The 20,648-nt window shown below is 39.8% G+C and overlaps 2 protein-coding genes across 2 annotated transcripts; both read right to left on the bottom strand.

Moving 5' to 3' along the window:
- Positions 1-1,004: 1,004 nt before the first annotated feature.
- unc93b1 (unc-93 homolog B1, TLR signaling regulator) lies at positions 1,005-15,372 on the bottom strand. The gene is made up of 13 exons (XM_026169892.1): positions 15,179-15,372; positions 12,684-12,800; positions 12,387-12,528; positions 12,126-12,279; positions 11,881-12,042; positions 10,295-10,424; positions 10,104-10,200; positions 8,389-8,513; positions 6,953-7,135; positions 6,510-6,783; positions 6,308-6,429; positions 6,097-6,219; positions 1,005-3,405 (listed from the first exon to the last, which is right to left on the bottom strand). The coding sequence occupies exons 2-13, from the start codon at positions 12,798-12,800 to the stop codon at positions 3,160-3,162; spliced, it is 1,875 nt and encodes a 624-aa protein (XP_026025677.1). The 5' UTR covers positions 15,179-15,372; the 3' UTR covers positions 1,005-3,159.
- Positions 15,373-16,841: 1,469 nt separating this feature from the next.
- On the bottom strand, positions 16,842-20,562 carry timm10 (translocase of inner mitochondrial membrane 10 homolog (yeast)). The gene is made up of 2 exons (XM_026169228.1): positions 20,323-20,562; positions 16,842-17,953 (listed from the first exon to the last, which is right to left on the bottom strand). Exons 1-2 carry the CDS (start codon positions 20,391-20,393, stop codon positions 17,758-17,760), a joined length of 267 nt encoding a protein of 88 aa, XP_026025013.1. The 5' UTR covers positions 20,394-20,562; the 3' UTR covers positions 16,842-17,757.
- Between the last annotated feature and the right edge of the window lie 86 nt (positions 20,563-20,648).

Genomic DNA, 20,648 nt, shown 5'->3' with positions numbered 1-20,648 from the left:
GTGTCAGTCGTACCTGAGCTGAAGAATCAGCTCTACGTGTGTGCACGCCTACAAAGTGTACCAAGTGTACCTCGTGGCGCAGTAGCTCATCCAGATCAAGGGCCACTAAAATTCACAGGTTATTGTAACGTGTGAAGTACAGAAAGAAAGTGGTACGATTTCTTATTTGTTTTCACTCATGCACAAACAAAAAAAAAAATCCAATCCACTGAGAAGTCAAAGAGGTCCACAAACAGCCATATTTGTCATATTACTGTTGTTACAATAGAAGCGCCAGAAAGGCCCCAACCACACCTCCCTCATGTGGGAGTCAGCTAATGGAACCAGTCCCTCCATGATCACAAACACTAAGCTCAATATCATCACAAAATAACAGGATAAAAGTGTTACACGGCATGTGTGGCAGTGAGATTTCAAGCTATTGCATCATTTTGTATTTTTAATATTTTTTATTATTTTATATTTGGAGTTCAATATGAAGAATCGTATGTTATGGCCCAGGTTCATGAACACTCCTAACCTAACTCAAGACATAATTTTGCCATAAATAAACCTAATTACAAGATTTGTGTATAGATGGTACAGAGGCACATACAAACACTTATATGAACATTATAATCCAGACAAATACTCTAGGATGAGTAGTGATACTAGTGCCCAGTCAACAAATAAACTTAAGATGACAATTGTGTTTAGGTTTGATTCAATTCTGCCCAATACTGTAGGAGGAGCAGTGATTTTGTGAACTGTGAACAGACTGACAAGTGATAAATACCTCGTGTGGCACTGAAGTAGCCTATTATTTATAAAAAAAAATATGCTGTGTGACAATAATTGCAAGCCAATTTACTTCAGTCTTGCTGTTCCTTGTACTGGTTACACTCTGGTTGCATTTTCAGGTTTCCATGGCAATGACTAGCTGTCACCACTACCTTAATATAAAGTCAGTGACTTTGACAACACACCACCCACTTGTCAGACGTAAACATCACAGTCAACAATAGTTTGATTCAGCACATCTTTTTACTTAAAACTGCATGTTTATACTGGAGAAAAGCACAAAATACATTCTCAGGGTCAGAAATTACATAAACTGAACAACATCAGCACGGCGATAATGCAGCTAAGCCCTCTAAAACACTTGCAATACCATATAAAGTTGAATTAAATGTTATACATCCACCGTAGGATGTTGATTACATTCCTTCCTCCTACAGTTGGTTAAAATAGAAATCTGTACATAAAAACAGAGTAAAACAAAAGACATTTAAGTAAAAGAGGCACAGTAAGAAGAAGTTTTGGTATATATACACAGCAAAGGCTGCACAGTGATGTGCAGAATTCCCTCACGTTTACAAGGCAAATAGCTGACTTGATGCAGGTGAAATTTATGATGGTGAAGTTACAGCAAGTGTTTCTGCATGCCATGACGGCAAACCAGCCATAGATTGAATAACAGTTTAACTTAGACGTAAGTTTCCAGTCCAGAGGAACCGCAGTGCCTTAAACTCGTATTCTTTCTTATGGCCAGCAGAGGGTGACTCCTCTGGCTCCAAAGTATTGTCCAATATATTAACATTTGAAAGAAATTGACTGTAATGCTCACTCCATTTGTGACCACAGCAAACACTTTCAAGCATGATGATCCGTTTTTAAAAATACTTAAACTAAAATAGACTGAGTAAGCTTTAGGGTATGGAGACATTGTGTCAAGTCCCTACTTTACGACCATAGTGTTTCTTTGTCAGATCTACCTCTTGCTTGTTACATCACGATTTCTTTTTTTCTTTTTTTTTCAGAAAACATAAAAACATGATAATGCCTATGATTATAATATTGAGTTCAGGGCTCTAAAGGGGACTCCACTAACAAAGGATGTCTTCAAGGCACTCACATCCATCTTTTAAATAGCCTACACTTTAACATCTTTGGGAGTTTAGCCGTCATTAGAAATAATCATTCAGCACAGAAAAGCAGTTACTGCATGAGCAAAGAGGTTTCTATGTTAGACCCTTTGATACTATATTGAAATGATACTGTATGTATATGCAGGTTCAAAAAGCATATTTGGCCCTTTACTGTTTTGACATGTACAAAACACTAAGTTATGTATGAGTGTTTCTTCATCTAATGTCCCTTTGAGAATGGAATTAGTGGGTTTGCATTTGTAGCACTTTATTTTAGAGTGCATGAACCTCATCTGGACTTAGCATCGTCTTCGGCTAATCGGCAACTTCTAGCAATTATTAGCAGAGCAGAGTTCACAGACACAATGCTAATGTACTCTCAGCTTTAACATGCACTGTGCAACTAGTGTCTGGAATGCCCACCGTATCACCTGCTACAAACCAAGATGGAGCAAGTAATGTTGCAGGGCTACATGCTAATGTTAGCATATAGCTCGTGTGGCTGTAGTCCTTTCAGTTTGTTTGTTTCTGAATATTATTTTAGATTTCTAAAATCTATACCTTACTGGGATTAGTCAGAAAAGACTGAACTACGCACATGCTGAATGCTGCACTTCATCAAACATATATTCAAGCTCATCTTCTGCATCTCACAGCAGACAGCTTCTGACAATGCCTTGTGTGATTCCAGATTCTCTGACTAATGTGCAAACACTATTAAATGAAATACTGAAATTATAAGGAATTAAAACAACAAATATGGGGCTTTTTTATGTTGCTTACAAGAGGCAGGCTTGTTTTTCTATCAAAACACGCTTCACCTTGTGATTAAACTCAGAAAATCAATTCCTTCATTTTGTCGCTTGCTTTCAACTCTTTCTATGCAGATTTTTTTTCAATAATAAACAACAAATTCTGATGAAGAAGAAGCACAAAAGCAAGTGAAATGCTCTCTGCACTTATCATTTGGTTAGCCAGTCTACATAGAAAGAAAAAGGACTCAATTTTTTGGTTTTATCCAGAATATGCTGATGTGTTATAACAATATAGCCGTTAAAGCTGGTGTACTTTTCTTATTGATGATTGTAATTTCACTTAAGCAGTTACCTATAGCTTTCCTTCAAAGTTAGAAAACTATAAACTATCGGGCTTTTTCTTAATTTTTATATTTTCCACTGAAAAACAAAAATTTACAGAAATATTAATGAATAAAAGAGCGTCCAGTGCTATTTTAACTCTTCCTCTCCTCTTCTCATATCTCTCCGTCCCTCTCGTTCACACGGGCGTCGTCCTGTCCACGGCCCTCGGCTCCTCTTCTCCTGGCTCTGGGTGAGTTAGCTCCCTGATACCAACCCTCTTGGTCCCTTTCCTCCCCGTCCAAATTTTGCACTACATCACAGTCGTCTTCCTCCCTCTCATCTTCTCTGTCGTCCTCCTCGCTCCTCTCCGAGTCGGACTCATCGGAGTTGTCCTCTTCCAGGTAGCGGTAACCTTTGACCTGAGGACAAAAAGAATTAGTTGAATTAGTTGCTCTGATGTCAAAACCCGTTTCTAGCTTAGTATGCAGTAGCATTTTTCACAATAAAATGCACTGATCCTTGGATTACCTTCTTCCAGAAGAAGGACAAATCAGTTTTTAGCAATTCTAATCTAACCACATAACAAAACGCTATATTCTACTTATATAAAACGCTTATGTAAGCAGACAATCTCTCAACAGCCTGTTCTATCTACTTCTTTTGGTCTGCCATCACTCAGAAACCTCAAAATAAAACTTCCATTTACTTTAATGTAAAACAAATAAGATCCTTCAAAGCTTGATTGAAGCGCCTTTTTATATTTTTGCGTGAAAGGCTAAAATCTAAAATCAACAGAGAAGGAGTCAGCAAAATAAATCAGACTGAATCCACAAAAATGCCATCTCAAGGATTTTCTGTGTGCAAATACTTGTTTCTGATAGGTCACTGTTATACACAGCAAAATCCATGCATAGAATATAATACAAATATAACAACAACCATGTGTATTCAGTGACTTCGCACATGTTTAAATAGTGGCACGGACTTGATAGACATGTAATATTATTTTCAGACATTGTCCTAAAGGACACCTTCATGGGTAATACTGCTCATACATTTGCAGATAACTGTAAACTATGTTTGAAAAACTAATTTGCCTTTGGTGTGAGTTTTTTTTCTACAAAAGATAATGAAGGAAAAAAAGGGAAAAATAATGAGCTTATATCTACTCATTCCTCTTCAAAGAAAAAGTTTTTACAGACTGCATGGGGGAGTTTTTGGCATGCCCCAAAGTAATTTCAGCCAGAGCATAAGAAAAATAATCAGCTGCCTCTTAATTAGGGTTTCATTTTTGTCAGATGATCAGAAATACAGGAATATGCATGGATGTCTGTCAACTACGGTAACATGCACTAATTGCCTGTATTGTCTGCTTACAAACACAGCCACCTCCCAAAGGCCCACAGAGACCTTTATGATATGTTCAGTTCCATATCACAGAAAGACTCTGATTGTTGTTGAAATCTAAAGAAATGATGACAGCTCGTGCAGAAAATGCGTCACTTCTCAGTTTGTGGTGTAGTTGATAAACAACACTGTATTTAATCTTCTTTAAACAGACTATTTTTTGCCTGCTGCCTTATTGCAAAACCAAAAATTCAGATCAATCAGAATATTTTTATTCTGATTTATGTATAATATCTAAGTATATCTTAAATCTAAACTAATATATCTTAAAGCCACTATAATATGTCCACAGAAAAGTCGACATACTCGACTCCACTCACGTTGATGAGATGACGAAGGAACATGAGAAGTTGGAGTAAGGTAGCAAAATGAGATCCTCGCTGCGTAGCTTCAGTTTACAGTCAATTAAATGTGAATTAAACATGAAGTTGGTCACAGCTGCATAATAAATTGCTACAGCTGTATTTTATTACGTGAGGTTTAACAGTGCTCAGAACGTTTCATATTTAGGGACACTTTTAATTAAATTGATAACATGGCACAATGTGACAAGATTTTGAATTATCTTTTAACCACACACACAGAATCTATGACAAGCAGAGAGTCTGGTGAAATTAAATGACTGAAACAACATATGAATACAAGGTTTTAAAGAGTGCCCCTGTGGCCATGGTTTGCATATTCCAGCTGCGTGCCGGTGCCTGTTTTATAAATTGACAGTGAAAACACTTCACGTGTGCATCTTCAATTATAGCCTCTGCCCTTCAGGTGGATTTTAGGAATTGAGGCATCCTCCAGCGTGATGTACTGAGACCGATTTCAAGGGGACAAGGAGGCGGATGGAGGACAGAGGAGATGAAATTAGAGAAATGAGAAAAGCATGCCACACCTGAGTGCAGCAGCTGATCAGCATTCTGCTCATTAATGAAACTGCACTTCAATCCAGCACTACTAAACCACTCCTTACTGGCCACTGTGATCTGTGTTTTCGGGATGAGCTCAGTAAAATTCAAAACGTGACCTAGGGTAACCTAGGGTAACTTCTCTGTCTTGTTATGTTTGAGTAATTTTGCCTGTAAGAATGTGGAAGCTTGGTAGGGGTTCTCTGCCATGTTCTAAACTGTTTTCCTGTGTTTGTGAGTAGCAGCAGAGCCTAATTAGTTTATAGTCTTCAATGTTTTTATGTTTTTAACACAGAGCTCCGATTTCTTTTTTTCTTTTTTCATGGTTTTGGTGGCGGTGTTGGAGCAGAGGTCCAGGGGTCAAACCTTGGAGACCCTGAAGTCTAGCTTCCTCCTTATTTTATTCCCCTTTTTCCTTCTTTAATTATATAACTTGTTGACGTATAATGATTTATAGCAGAGGAGAGGCCTGTCCATTAGTTCTGACTTAAAGTTTTCTAGTGCCCACTATTCATGTTACACCTTGTGTCACCTTATACTTCAGGTAAAGACTATAACACACTGTGTGCGCAAAGAAACCTCTCAAGGTTCCCACTGAGTTTATCATGTCCCCAGCGCCCTGCATGCTCTAATCAGGTTTTTTTTTTTTCGGAGAGAAAACATGTCGGACAAACTCTCCTGCTGTGTGGAACGTGACAAAACAACTTTGATTTTCCTGAAAACATGCAGAGATCATGTTTGAAAAGGGCTCATTACAAAGACCAGATTCATGTATTGATCCTCGATGGACTGACTAGTTACCTTGTGTCGTGGCCGAGGGATGCGAGGCAGTCTGAATGGCACTCTCTTGGCCAGGCGACGCTCCATCACCCAATAGCAACAGCAAGCCAGCAACAAAGTGACTAGTAGTATGGAAAGTTTTGCCTTAAAGGAAAGTGAAGAAAAAAATAGGTTAGACTAGGAACAAAAAAATGAAGGGAAAAACTAACGACATAAACACCGAGTCACATACCCTCATAGGAAGACCATACCAAAGGTAGACTATAAAGATGGCGATTGCCTGCCACCAGTGATAGATGGTGTAGACAAAGTCCAGGCGTTCCTTTTCTTCAGCGTACAGCATTCCGAGTAGGGCTGGAACACACAGAGGAACTCATGTTGTCACGTGTCATAGCTGAAGACATGCAAACACAGAGACCATGGATGATACTCACTGCTGACGCCTGTCTTGTTCAGGGCGGTGCCGAGTCCCCATAGCGCAGAGATCACTAGTAAAGGGCCCTCATACTTGAGGCGATTCGGCTCTGGAGAAAATGCCATGAGAACCACCACAAGTACTCCATGCACAAAAGCACCACTGATGAGACACACCCAGCGTGGAAGCCGTAAGAGGGAAAGGCTAAGGGAGGAAAAGATGGAGGCGGAGAGGCCGTAGACGACGATGAGAAGCCACAGTTTATTTAGACCCAAAGCACATACACCGTAAGACTGTTGAGAAAGAAGGGGGGGGAGACACATTCTTTCAACATTTTATGACCGGATTCACAACTCTGCTTTCTCTCATGACATCCTTAAATCCTACATCCTTACATCTGTATTTCCGTTTCTCTTTAACAAACTTAAACTACTGTACAGACAATCTGCATGAGTTTAGTACCAGGGTGAATCCAGAGATGGCAAACAGTGTCTCGAATCCACTGTAGATGAAGAAGGGGCAGAGCAGCCGCAGGCGGTAGTCCCTCAGGTGTTTGAAAGGCAGCTGAAAGATGTTTCCCCAGCCTATACTGCGAAGGTCGATCTCTTCTGTTGGGCGGTAGGCGGCCCCACACAGCCCGAGGAACTGTGAGTAGCAGCACACAGAGATCACTTTATTCAGAATCATTTTCAATGGAGCTTGTGCTTCAGTTTGTTTTTGTCCCATGGTGAGGTTTTAAAAAATGTCTAAGAATAGAACAAACACAACAGATGCCTGAGAGCAACATTAGCTCTTAAACTAGCAGCTGGTACCCAGTTGGTACAGACTAAAGCCAGTGAAAAAGTGTTTTAGCATCTATTAGCTTGTTTTAGTTTACAGTCTCATCACTTTCATCGTTTCCAGCAATTCCTCGAACAAATTGTAAGCCAAATGGATGCTAGCTTCCCAGCAAGAATCCCAATTCACTGACTTTAAATACCAGAGGTCTGAGGTGTTTTCCAGTGCTTTGTTCATATCTTGCAAGTAGCCACAAGAACGGTTATAAAACGTCTGATTGGATCACCCTACATGGTATAATGTGAGCCTAACAATAATAGAATACTGTAAAACAACTAATATAGAACTTTCAAGCACATAAATTACAGCTAATGAATGTCGTAATCAACTCTGTTACAAGACCACCACAGACCTTATCTTTGGGGATGCCTGGAGTTGCGGAGCTCTGCTGCTTCTCTGTTTACGCTTTATAGTTTGCAGCTTTAGCTTTACAGTAGCTCTCCTGTGATTTCTTTTATAACATCAATCTGAACGACTTGTTTATTGAATATTTATAGCTTCTTGTGGGTTACACATGCTAACTGTGAGAGAGGTTCTCAGCTGCACACAACATGCCATATTTTAGACATCAATACAGGTTTGAAAAAGGCTTAATTGTTTTCCTTTCTTTATAAAGATTTGATATTATCTAAGGATTAATTTCTCTTCTCTGTAAATCCAAACATTCTTAAGAAAACTTTGCAAGTCTTTTATCACATGTAATTCCATCTGAAATGGTTTCCTCAGAGCATTTTTACATTTATCTTTTAATGAGAAAGTGATGTACACAGGGATTTATAAGAATAAGATTACCGTTTCAGCTCGGTGTTAATTCCATCAGAGCATTTTTGGGTACCCAATTCAATTTTCTCTCAGTAATTTGCTCTTTGTTTTGGTTTTATATGCTTGTCTAGTGACTACTTAATGCTGATGTTTTATTGTTGTTTTGCAAGAACGTCACAACAGGAAACAGCGACACAGATTATACAAAGCCTGTCTAGATAATTAGAAAACAAACACCTAAACAAACTGAATGACCTCGAGTCTACGTGTTTATGTGCCTGTGTAGGAAGAGAACTTACAATGATCATGGAGAGGAAGGCGAAGCCCATGAGCACGCTCTCCGCTTTAATGAGCAGCATGGAGCTTGGCAGTTTTTTCAGCACGGTGTTGTTGAAGCCGGGGATCAATCCGGTGACTTTAGCACCTGGTTTAGGGACAGGAAAGAAATTAGAAAATAACTGATGTCAGCCAAACAGCCTGTGTTAATCCTACAGACTGTTAAAGTGTCTGTCTGTACATTTAAGCAACAAACTGTACTTTACAGATTTTTATTGCAGCCGTACTTTATAAAATTACAAAAATGCTTTAAAAGTCTCTGAGTGGATGAAAGGCAGATAGGAATGCTGATTTAATAAAACCTAACAGAGCTGCAGACTGAAGAAAACAAAGTTCTTTATGCAGTTGTGATGTAAATCGAAGAGGTCAGCTACAGTCATGTGATCCTCTACCTCAGGTCTGTTTCCTCCTACTGTTAAAATGTGTGTTTTTTAGCCAGTAAACCTACTTCCACTTAATGAAAACATCTGAATGGGGAAACTGTGACACAGCCTGTCAGTTGGTGATGTTTCTCTTTAAGTTTCATTTTGAATAATACCAATGTTACCAACTATTTTTATTTTTTACCACCTGTTTAGTTTTGCACTGCTGATTTTAAAAAAGCAGCTGTGATCATGGTGCTTAACTAGTACTGAAAGTACTGTGCAAAAATCTTAGAGGCATGCAGCAATTTATTGAACCTGCAAAAACAGCTTGAACAGTTCTAGCCTGTAGGCTTTTTGAAGGACATTCAAAGCTCTACTTTGGCTGTTTCTGCCTTTTGTTCATTTCTCTGTCAACATGATCCCCACTGCTTTAATAATGTTGAGGTTCAGGCTCTGGGGAGACCAACCCATGATGTGTTTTTCTATCCAGTTTTTTTTCTGCACTGGCAGTGCAGGGATCATTGACATGTGGAATAATTAGGTTGAATCATTACATCACTAGCAGTCTTTGTAGATAAGATTGAGTACTGAACATCAGATTTCAAATTTGCGCTGAAAGTTGAAAATACAAATTGACATTTTATTGCTTTTTGAAATTCACAAATCCAGCAGACACAGAACAATGTGTGGATATTTCAACCTGTTTCCAGCACCTGGTGAGATAACGAGCCTCCAGGTTTAGCTGTGGTTTGGTCTCTGAGAGAAGTGTGTGGCTCTTTTACAAGCCTCTTGCTAATTTTACTTTTAGTACTTGGATTAAACCAGGTAACAAAGTGGCTGTGTCAGCTTTTTCTTTTCTTTCTTTTTTTAATAATTACGTTCTGCCTAGTCAATATTAACACTCGGGCAACAAAGTGTTTGTCTATGATTACTCTGAATCCTCCAAACACTCCACAAGGCACTAGGGGAACTAATAAAGAGTAAGACGGGAAGACTGATGGACTTCCTTGTGTGTTTTTACAAAATAAAAAGCAGGGATGGGAGTTAAAATCTCTAAAATATAATTTATTATAAATAGAAAAAGTTACATGAATTAACTGGTTTTAAATGACAGCCTCACAATTAACAGGATAGATTGTTTTCTTTTTTTGGAATGATGATGGATTTAGTTGAAAAGTTGATAAACATTCCTATTTCCCATACTCTTCCTCTTAATATTAACATGGAAGTAAATTTAACTTTTATTGTCCCGAGCTTATTATGGTGTATCTGTACTGAGTCGCTACTGGAAGTGAGGAGGCAAGTTTCTTTACCGCAGTGTTTCACTTGGGCGAGGACGTGGGAGTTATCATGGAGGTAAACGCTGTTGAGGACGAAGGCCATGGGGAACTCGGCGAAGACAAAACTCAGCTGATGCAGAAGAAAAGAAAAAGGTTTGCCCATTTGTCCAGCAAACAGTATGATATTAATAACATCATTAATGAGGGAAAGCTGAAAGACTCACATTGAAAATGATGTTAAAGACCGACTGGAAGACGATGATATAGCTGTGGCACGCTCCCTTTGGGAGCTTCTTCTGCTCCTGCACGTGCTCCTCCTTATAGTTGACGCATTCATAGTACTGCTGTGCCATCCTGCGCATATGTGAGAGTGTTTATGGTGTTAGAAAACAAATTTAGAGGCATTTATTTTGTACTTATCTTCAATTAATCACACGAGCCCCTTGTCTCTGTGTATGAAGTGTTTAAATTGATCAAAACCACATAGGCTGTCTCTGTTTCACACTAACAACTACGCTTTGCCCTATAAATGCTCTATATTCAGGAGGTGTAAAGAACCCGAGAACAAGCTTTACATTCACATTTCCTCTTTTAGGATTTAGCGACTTCATAAAAGGCAAAAACACATCAGAGCATTAAAAAAAAAGTATTCTGCCAGCAGCATTTATAATAAAAAGAAAGATCAATACAAACTGAACAGGCGGTGACAGAAAAAAAGATCTCAGCTTGTAGTCAGCGCAGCACGGCTCAAAGGAAATACAACAAAGAGCCCGGTAAATTGTTCTTTCAGTCTGCCGTTGATTAAACTGATACAAGGTTTTGTTACATCTGTTGATGAAAAGACATTTTAAATAATGCTCACTCGATGATGCTTTCTGAGAGCTTTGTTGTGCCGGAGGGACACGTGAAGTAGGGACAGGTATTCAGTGTCTTCATAAAGCAGCAGCTCTTATCATCCACATGAAACATGTAAACATTAGACCTTACATCTAGCAGAAATATGGAGCATTGCTCGATTAGCTACTAGGAAAATTGTGCCAGGCTCTAAAACTCCAGGAGTCCCATTTTTGCTTGAAGAGCTACAATAGCAAAATGTTCTTTACAGAGCTCTACTACTGCCTACACTTGAGATCTTCTTCTGTCGCTCTGTTAAATCCTGTAGCTACTCATGATAAACACTTAGTTTCAAGTAATGATGTCTGCATATAAACAAACAATTCCTGTGAGCCAAAAGTGTTTAGGGCTTCAGACTGCTCTAAACACTTTTACTGTAGTCTTGGCTGTTTGATGTCACTGTGGCACATGGATCTGGCTGTGACCACAGAGGCCTCCATTTGCTGTTCAAACCTTCTGCTCATGAGCAACTCAGACAAAAGCTGGGATAGAGACTAGAGAGAGGAGCTGAAACGGCGTGTTTCTCACAGAGGATGAACTGAAGAGCCGCACTAAAGCCTTTTTATAAGGTATTGTTTGTTTGTTTTTTCAAGATTTCAATCGTCCTCTCTCATCTAAAAGTCTGCTGACAAAGCCCACTACACCACTGTATTGTGCCTCCCATGGAGACTTTCTTGCTCTTTCTGCTAGTTTGTTTTACCTGATCGGCCCGTGATTGGCTCGCTTTTAAAAGAATGAATGAGGCAAGAGGAACAGCCGCTTTCTACTTCCTTCACTGGAATAGAATATTCTGAAAGGTTACTATAGTTTTAGGGGATTTTTTGTTTGTTTGTTTTTTATTTCTATAAATCTTAAGACGCAGCAAGGGTTAAGGAAGCACTTCCACCCACCCAAACTTCTACTTCTTCTTTCTCACCGTGTGATATAATTTCCCAAGGAGGCCCACAGGGGCACAATGGCCACACCGATGGCCACAGCCGATGGAACGAGGGTGTAGTAACGCTCCCAATAATTTGTAGAGACGAAGAGAGCGTAGATCCCCGAAGCCAGGAACATCATCCACTTGGTACCTAGAAACCTGGATGTGAGACAGGGTGTTTAAAGGAAGAGCAGGAACATTTATATAAAGACATGTTTTAAAACTTGGGTTTATGTTGCTACCTGATGAGGAGAGGCGTGTACAGGAGGCCTATGATCGGTGTGACATTAATCCCCATCAGCATCTTCTGGTCGATGTCCTGCAGGCCGAGGTTGCTGTACTTTACCTCACGGTAGGTCGTATCATAGTGGAGGATCAACTGCATCTGCAGGAGGCCTGTTGCACACATGTACAGGTACAGTAAATGTTCACGAGTATTCAAGATACCCTGTCTGTGTGTGCCTGTTTGCCAGTTTCAGCACCCCATCTTCAGGGAAACTCACCCATGTACACACTGTACACAATCATGGCTCCAATACTGGCTGCAACAACATTCTTGATGATTCCCAGCCTCTTCCTTCGATAGTATTTCTTCTCCTCCTCCTCCTCGTTGTAATCTGCCTGTGGGCCCAAAAACTCCTCCATCTAAAGAAAGAAGGACAAAAAGTTATGCAACACTTAAGCAGAGGCAGAGACGTGTTTATCAAATTAAAATCGGATTGTTCTGATCCGTAGTACACCAAAACTGATAACCAGAGAAGCTGGATTTATGAAGGTTCTCTGAAATCAGCTGAGCTCACCTGGCCCTGCACGTTGTCTTCGTGGTCCACATTGAGCATTTCGTTCACGTTGCCATTTGGAGGCACAACAAACTGATCATCATGAGGGATCAAAGCTTCATCGCCAGTTGCCTCCATCTGGTGACCAGAAGAAGCAGCACGCTATATTAATACTTCACTGCACCTTCTGCCATCATCGAAAACAATCGGCCACCTGCAGCCACCGTGGTTTTCAAGCTGCTGCACATGAACGAAACTCTAATTATAGATGCTTAAAGTTTTCAGAATCAAATTAACTGCAGACGTAAATATCATTAGTGTAATTACTATAATGTTGTATCAAACACACCTGACTCCAAATCACTTTAGATGCATTTTCAGATTTATTTTTAAGTATTTTGTTCATTTATTTTTGTTTTGAGTACTCTGAGACAAAACATAACTGGCTAATTTTAGCACATGTATTTATAGCTTTAAAACTGAACACGTTATAAAGTGAGATTGTGTTAAAATTCACAAAAATGCATACAGAAGCAGCATTACAGAAGCCATACTTCCTCTTAATTGTTTCTCAACACAACGTGCCAAAACGTTTTAAAGCTTGAAAAGCTATTTTAATACAAATATTAAGAAATCATAGAATAGGGGGTGGCAGTTATATAGAGGATATGTTCAGATAAGGGACTACTCACATTCACATCAGGATATGATATTTTCATTTATTTTAAAAACTAGCTGAATGAGTACTTTAACACGCGACTGTTTAACTTATTTTATCCAAGTTTTTATTTCAAGTGAAATTATTATACGTAAAAGTCCAACAAAATATTCACATTTAATGAAACATAAAAAAGACGAGCAGTGTGTGCTGTTGTTTAAAGAAATTCAGTTTCAGTTGTGTGTCCAGAGCAGTATGGCAGGTTGACCTTCCCGTGCACCGTGAGCTGCACGTTTATTACGCGTGCCGATCACGGTGCAGCTACAAAAGTCCAAAACCTTCACATGTGTTTTTGGAGCTAAACGACTGCAGCGTTTCTAAACAACTAAAACTAACTAAAACTTGCAACTCTTCTTACATTTGTATGCCTCTGTAATAATACTGGAATCACCACAAGCTGCAGTGCATTTTATAAAAAGCTGGTGACATTTATGACATCACTGCATTTTTTCCGCTTGTAAAGCCGTCCACTGTTCTATGCTGGACCTTTTGAACCAGTTCTGGTGTTGTGCCAACGACTGATTTCCAATGTTTCCAATGTGTTTTGATGTCTAATGTCTTTACGTATGTTGGCAGACTTTGGTGAACAGGATTCACACAGAGGTTATATATGAAATTAAGAAATGGCCTGTTTTGCAAGTATCTTTATGAGTCTGCATTATTGTACCTACATCATAACCAACTCGGTCTTTTTGGCCACTGTGCTTTTTTGTTGTTTTGTATAGATTCCTCTGGACTGTACATCTCTGCTGTTTACTCTTACTATTTATATCCTCCTGCATAGTTCGTGTGGAGTACCCATAATTTAATTGTGCATGTACAGTGAGGATTAAAGTCCTGTTTTATTGAACTCTCTTTATACAACTGTTATGTTAAATTGTTGCAGTTTCTGCTGCCCTCTTGGCCAGATCACTTTTTAAAAGAACATGTTTCCTTTCAGTGAGGCTTTTCAACCGAATAAATAAAGGATATAAAAAAGTCGCTTTGACAGCAGCTTCTACATTGTGACAGGAATGTTGTTTGTAGCTCAAAATAACTTGATGTCATTCATGAGGGATACATTTGACATATGTTTCACATATTAAAGGCCAACAAGTCAGTAACAGAAGTTTAAATACATGCAATCACTTTGTGGCCTCGCTCAGTCCCTGTGTTTAAGTTGTTAAGTGATAAAGTTTTCTGTTTTTGAATTAAAAACCTGCCGAATCAGTGGTGAGTACCATACTTGGTGATTCAAACCCCCAACAAGAGAAAATGAACTTGCATAGGATACAAGAAGTGTTCCTTTGTTTCTTTTAAATTGTATTTACATCACATTCCTTTGCATAATTAATATTATTCTTACTATTATAGGTTACCATTCACAGTTCATGGACTCCCCCTTCTCCTGTAATAATTACTGAAGTGTCTTTTGTTTCTTTTATGACTTTTTATGACCAGATTTATAAACTGCATTTTTATAAAAGCAGATGTGATCCATCAAAACACCTTTATCGACAGAAAAGCGTGTCTGTCTTAACAAACCAGCCTCATTCACAAGCCTTTTGTTTGCCTGACTTCTCTTTTCCTTCCCAGTATGGAAACTATGAAAGTTAAAGCCGTGCGGGATGGTGTAACTGCGTTTAACCCCTTATTTCAGATTTCTTTGACAGCGTCATATTATGACCCTTGTTATTACTTTCATGACAGTTTGCATCCGGGTCTTGTTGACGTTTCAGCGTTTCAAAGTTATTAGTCAAACCCACGTTCATAAAACAATCACCACCGTGTTTTGCCATCTACCCTGAAATTCACTTACCGTGTCAGTGGAGCGGGGCTGAAGCAGAATGAAGACGGGGACAGAGACACACGGACATCCCCGCCCCTGTGTCCCTTTCAGACCCTGTTGTCGTTACTTCTCCTTTCTTATATTAGGTGCAGTATAAATAAAAAGTTTCGTGGAGGAAACGAAAGTTAGCTATCTTCACTTCCTCACTTGTGCCTGCTTCTCTTAAAGCCACAGACGCGCTTTTAGGAAACACGCCCCCTTCACGCTCTATGTGTGTGTGTGTGTGTGTGTGTGTGTGTGTGTGTGTGTGTGTGTGTGTGTGTGTGTGTGTGTGTATACATGTTTAGACGTCTTTGTGAGGACTTATGAGGGACAAAATGTTCGTCCCCACGAGTTGAAGGCATTTTTGAGGCTCAAAATGTGAGTTTAGGGTTAGAGTTACAATTAGTTTATGGTTAGGTTTAGGCTTATGATTAGGATTAGACATTCATTTTTGATGGTTAGGGTTAGGGTAAGCGGCTTGGGAAAGCATTATGTCAATGGGATGTCCCCACGAGGATAGCAAACCAGACATGTGTGTGTGTGTCGGAACTTTTAAAGAATTATTAATAATTATTAAGCGCGGTATCACGGGCTGTGGATGGAGGGGGCATGGGATATATAAAATTAATACCGAAGCAAACCGCTTGAAATCCACCGGTTATTATAATTCCGTCTCAGTTGCGCAGTTTGCAGTTCTGTTATAACATCACACGTGTTGTTCTGTTGAGCGGTGGGAGCAACAATGTCTCACACTTGCTCGGTTTGGTTGATTCAGAGCGACCCACCAGATGGCTTTGCAGAGTGCGAGAGCTGCAGTGAACTCATTAATTATACATTTAATAAAAAATAACACGCATTGCTGTTCCTGCTCTGGTGACGTCATGCTGGTACACAGGAGTAAAAATGCACAAACTTTACTTATTCTAGAGAAAGATCTTTAGATCCAGACACTGCCTGCATTATGGATAGAAAGCTGAAAGCCGGTTTCAGTTGCTGCTTGTTTGTGGCTCTCTCTGCCTTCAGTAACTGAAAAGCATGCTCTATTGGTCACAAATAAACACTAGTGGCACGGTTCCACTGCCAGCCATACATTCTCAAACTATAACACTGTCTCTACCATGTCTGACAGATGGTGCCGTGTTTGAGATCTTAAGGTGTCTCTCCTTCGACGCTCAGGTTTTCACTTGTCCATAATGACTTTTAGTTTTAGCCAAGCAGGATCTTTGACATGCTTTTTTGCAAAGTTTAATCTAGCCTTCTTCTTCTTGTGTAACCAGTGGTTTGCTTCATGTTTTAAACCCTCTATATCTGCATCTCTTGATTGTAGATATGGTTAATCAGCCTCCCTCCTTGAGCGCGGTCGTCCCTGGCCTGAAGTTGTAAAGCAGTTTTTCTTAAACCAGGAAAGAGTTCTGTGATCATGTTTCAGAATTCTTCACAGAAAATTTCATATCAACAAAACTTTTAGAACCTTTTTTTTTCAAAATGTAGAAAAACACTATGTTGTATCTGTAATAATCACTCGAGATTTCATTGTATTTCATCTTATAGTTACTGTATATTCATTCACACACTCTGCACGAGAGTGAAGTCGAACCATACCACAAACCTCGTGTGAGGGCCAGAATAAATACTTCCAACACTCATGAAGCTAGGCTACACGATGACAGCGCTTTATTAGAGTTAACAGCACACTGTGCAGCTTCTCTGCAGTGCAGATGAAAAGCTGTGTCACTGTGGTTTAAACATGAAGAAAAAGAGACACGCACACTAAAACATGGTCCACTGACACACAGCACAACACAGTCTACACAAGCATGACAAAATGAGCAAAGTTCAGGCATTGTTTTTTTTTGTTTTTATCTGAGCTGTTAAAGACAAAGAACCAACCAGGGTCAAAAGAGTAAACTATGAATAGTACAAAAAAGACATTTTGGCTCAGCCCATAATGAATTCTGTGCATGCCCTGACCCATGATTCGCTGTTTCTGAGGTGTTGCACAGGACTGACATGTCTGCATGACAGACAACTGTAAATAAACTAGTTCCACGGGTTGAACTGCAGCTTTGCAAAGAGTCTATATTTACTTTCAGTGCCTTCCAAAACCAAACAAGAAAAATCTGACCCCAGTTCAAAGGGTGAATTGAGATAAAGATTAAAGTTGAATCATTCTTTGCATTTGTCTGGACCTGTCACATGTAACCAGGTTTCTAGCTTTCTAGCTTTCTGGTGTTACGCATCAGAGGCCTTTCTCCTTTTCAGTCAGATTTTCAAGTGACTTCGAGAGTCCAGGCTCAACGTACAGAAAGTGGAAAAGATCCAGAGTGTCTGGTCCACTGTGAGTAGTTTCAACATGTCCTTATGCTGCTGATCCACCAAGTTTCTGAGGAAGAGGCAGTTTCTCTCAGCGGGCCCTCGACAGCATTAACTCCACACTTTTTTTTTTTTTATTTCCCACCCTTTAATTAAAATACAAGTCTCTCATTGTTTGAAGCCACACATGCTAACCCCATCCCCATGACCTTTTGATCCCACATCATTCTCCATTTTGTTTTCTTCATCCACGTCTATCCGCTCCCCACAGCCGCCTTCCTCATCATTTCCTCGTCCTGGACTGAGAGCTCCGTCAGCTTGCGTCCTAGCCGCTCGTGAAGGTCCAGATATTTGGCCACGCAGCGGTCCAGGCAGACCGACTCACCCTTGGTCAGCTCTGCCTCCTTATAATGTGGCGGTACGCACTTCCTGTGGCAGGCATTAGTCATTCTGAGAGGAAAGGAAGGAAACAGTCAAGATTCTTCAGTATTAAGAGTGATGATAAAAATACATTTTTAAAACATAACAAACGTGTTACTACATGATATATTCACGCATAAGCACCTTATTGTGGGGTCCCCATTATGACTTGCTTACAACAGTCACTTAGTAAAACAGAACAGCGCCATCTGCTGGAGTTATTTTGTGAACCTAAAGTTGGCTCTGAATACTCTCCTTTTAAAATTCATAGTTTCATATGACCTGATATAATAGTTATTTAATTTCATAAAGATGTTAAATTAACCAACTTTTAGGTCAAGAAAAGGTGCATTTAAGAAGAGTATTTAGAATTTCTGCAAATAAAATGTATTCTGGCTCATGTCACAGCAGAAATGTGCTTCCCGGTGTTGACACAGATCCTTCATCAGAGCAGGGAGAGACACAGATTCAGTTTAATTATATACTTCAAAGAAGAACTAGCAAAAAGTTAAATGGCAACTAATTACTTCCTTTGTCCTCAAAGTCTTCACAGGGATAAGCCCCGAGGACAGAATTTCATACATCCTTGCCCAACAAACACCACATGACCACCGACGGACATTAAACCCAGTTCCTCTTCACTGCAGGAGATTCACAAAGAGACCAAACTCAAAACACATGAAAGTCATCAATCTCTCATTTCATGTTGCTGAATGAGTCTATCCAACAGCACTTCATCTAGCCAAATGTCTTTTAATACAACACCATGCTCATCAGAAGAAGCCTTAAGTTCCTTCTGCAGGTCACCATCACCGTTTGCCTTAGGAGACACAGTGATGGTGACCTGATAAATCACATTTCAGTGGATTATTTCTTTAACCCGATTAAAATTATTGGTTAGGTTCTTCACATCCAGCCCCAGGATTCAAAAAACTGCAACAAGGCAGACGATAAGCCACGAACGCCTCTAACTGCCTGAAAGGCCCAGTTACTGTCACTGTTCTGGTGAACTACAAGAAACAGTTAAACTGTTAAAAACAGGCATTTTACACTATGTACTTCTAAAAGTACTGCCAGCATTGGGATACCAATAAAATCCCCTAAATCTGAAACATCAACTTACTGACGTGTCAAAATGCTTCCTGTCAAAAGATACTAAACATAACAAACAAACATGACATGCCTCGCCTACCACCAGACCCAACTAAACAGAACAGCCCATCTGACAACGTCCAACAACTGTGTGACGCCATCACGTCAATACAGACCAAAATCTCTGAGGAATGTTTCCACCATTTTTTTTTTATATCTATGCTAAAGGCAAAAGGGGAATTATCACGTATGAGCAAGCACTAATCAGGTGGCCAGTAACATATCTTTAATGGCTCTAAGATGTTGCCAGGTATCATATGAATGTAGAGAACTAGTTAACTAGAATTTGATAGAATTATTGCTCACTTCCATCCACAAAATGTAAACAAACATTAGTATTTGGTTTATGGAGTGATGTCAATAACTGGGCGCCATCAAATTACTGCAGAAGAAAATCCCAGTAAGCTGATAGAGAGCCAAGAGCCAATCAAACCTCAGTCAAAAAAGTAAAGCAAGCAAACTGCTTGTTTCTTGATCTGAATGGTTGAACAAACCCATAACTCATTGCTCATGTATATTTATTCGTCTCTTTCAAGCCAAAAACACCTGCATAAAAGTACATAAACTATTTTCTTTGGCAACTGACTGAATCTGACTCAGTGGATTTTAACTGCAAGACTTTATTAAAAGCACATGAATGTATAATTTGTGCAAGGTCATGAAAGGATAAATATTAACCAGGCTCGTCTTTTCTTCATTCAGAGATGCAGGTCTGTGCTGCTTCTTCCAAGTATAAAAATACTTGTGATCAAAACCACTTAACTTAATATGAATGAATGTACTCTTACACAAGTGACGGCATTTAAGTAGATTACTGTGTTATGACACAAGGACACATCTTTATATTATGAGAAAAAGCCGTACTGTGCTTATACTGTAAAATTGTGACATGTGAAGTAAATTCAGTGAGTTAAGCACTAAACTCAGGCCTTTAAATTTTAGTCACTATAGCTCTTTTTAAAATAAATGCTATCCCACACTGGATTTAACCCTTGCCAGCCTTTAGTAGAAGCCACCCTTTGCCTTAAACATGCCGGCTGGTGGGCCTTTATAATAATGAGCTTCACTAGCAGGACACTTGCTCGCATTAACGATGAGCTGTACAGGCTCAGCTTCACTAAACAGTAATTATCTTTGCACATTATTCTGGCACACTGTAAATACATGTAAGTTTGACACATAAAAGCCGCGACACTTCACAGCAGACTGCTGTGGCTAGCTGAGAGGTTAGCTTGTTTGGGCTTTACCGGTTGTACATGTCAGCCATCATCTCCACCTCCAGCTCCGCCGCCAGCTGCTGCGCCTTCACAGGATCCATGGCTCCGCTTCAGTTCTGCTCACACCGGGTCTCGAACCACAAACACGCCGTCCCGCTGAGCCTCTCCTCCGGACAGCAAGCAAGGAGCAGTACCCGCTGCTTCTGTAACCTTCAAACCTGCACGAAAACACGTGTGTGCCGTTTCCCTCACACACTTCCGGTGACAATAAAGTTGGATTCAAAAAGCAGAAAGCGGAGGGAGCAGGAAGCGCGCCCTCTACAGGTGTGTGTGTGTGTGTGTGTGTGTATTTCTAT

The sequence above is a fragment of the Astatotilapia calliptera genome, chromosome 6 (assembly GCF_900246225.1).
Source record: "Astatotilapia calliptera chromosome 6, fAstCal1.2, whole genome shotgun sequence".
Lineage (NCBI taxonomy): Eukaryota > Metazoa > Chordata > Actinopteri > Cichliformes > Cichlidae > Astatotilapia > Astatotilapia calliptera.
Note: the sequence above shows the minus strand (reverse complement) of the source record. Positions and strands in the feature narration are given on the sequence as shown.

Excerpts from the sequence above, each read along its gene's own strand:
- timm10 (XM_026169228.1), bottom strand. The coding sequence starts at position 20,393 with ATGGATCCTGTGAAGGCGCAGCAGCTGGCGGCGGAGCTGGAGGTGGAG. Across the intron at positions 17,954-20,322 it reads ATGGCTGACATGTACAACCG|AATGACTAATGCCTGCCACA; the intron begins GTAAAGCCCAAA and ends CTTTCCTCTCAG.
- unc93b1 (XM_026169892.1), bottom strand. The coding sequence starts at position 12,800 with ATGGAGGCAACTGGCGATGAAGCTTTGATCCCTCATGATGATCAGTTT. Across the intron at positions 12,043-12,125 it reads TACACGCCTCTCCTCATCAG|GTTTCTAGGTACCAAGTGGA; the intron begins GTAGCAACATAA and ends TCTCACATCCAG. Across the intron at positions 6,220-6,307 it reads GGTATGGTCTTCCTATGAGG|GCAAAACTTTCCATACTACT; the intron begins GTATGTGACTCG and ends CTTTCCTTTAAG.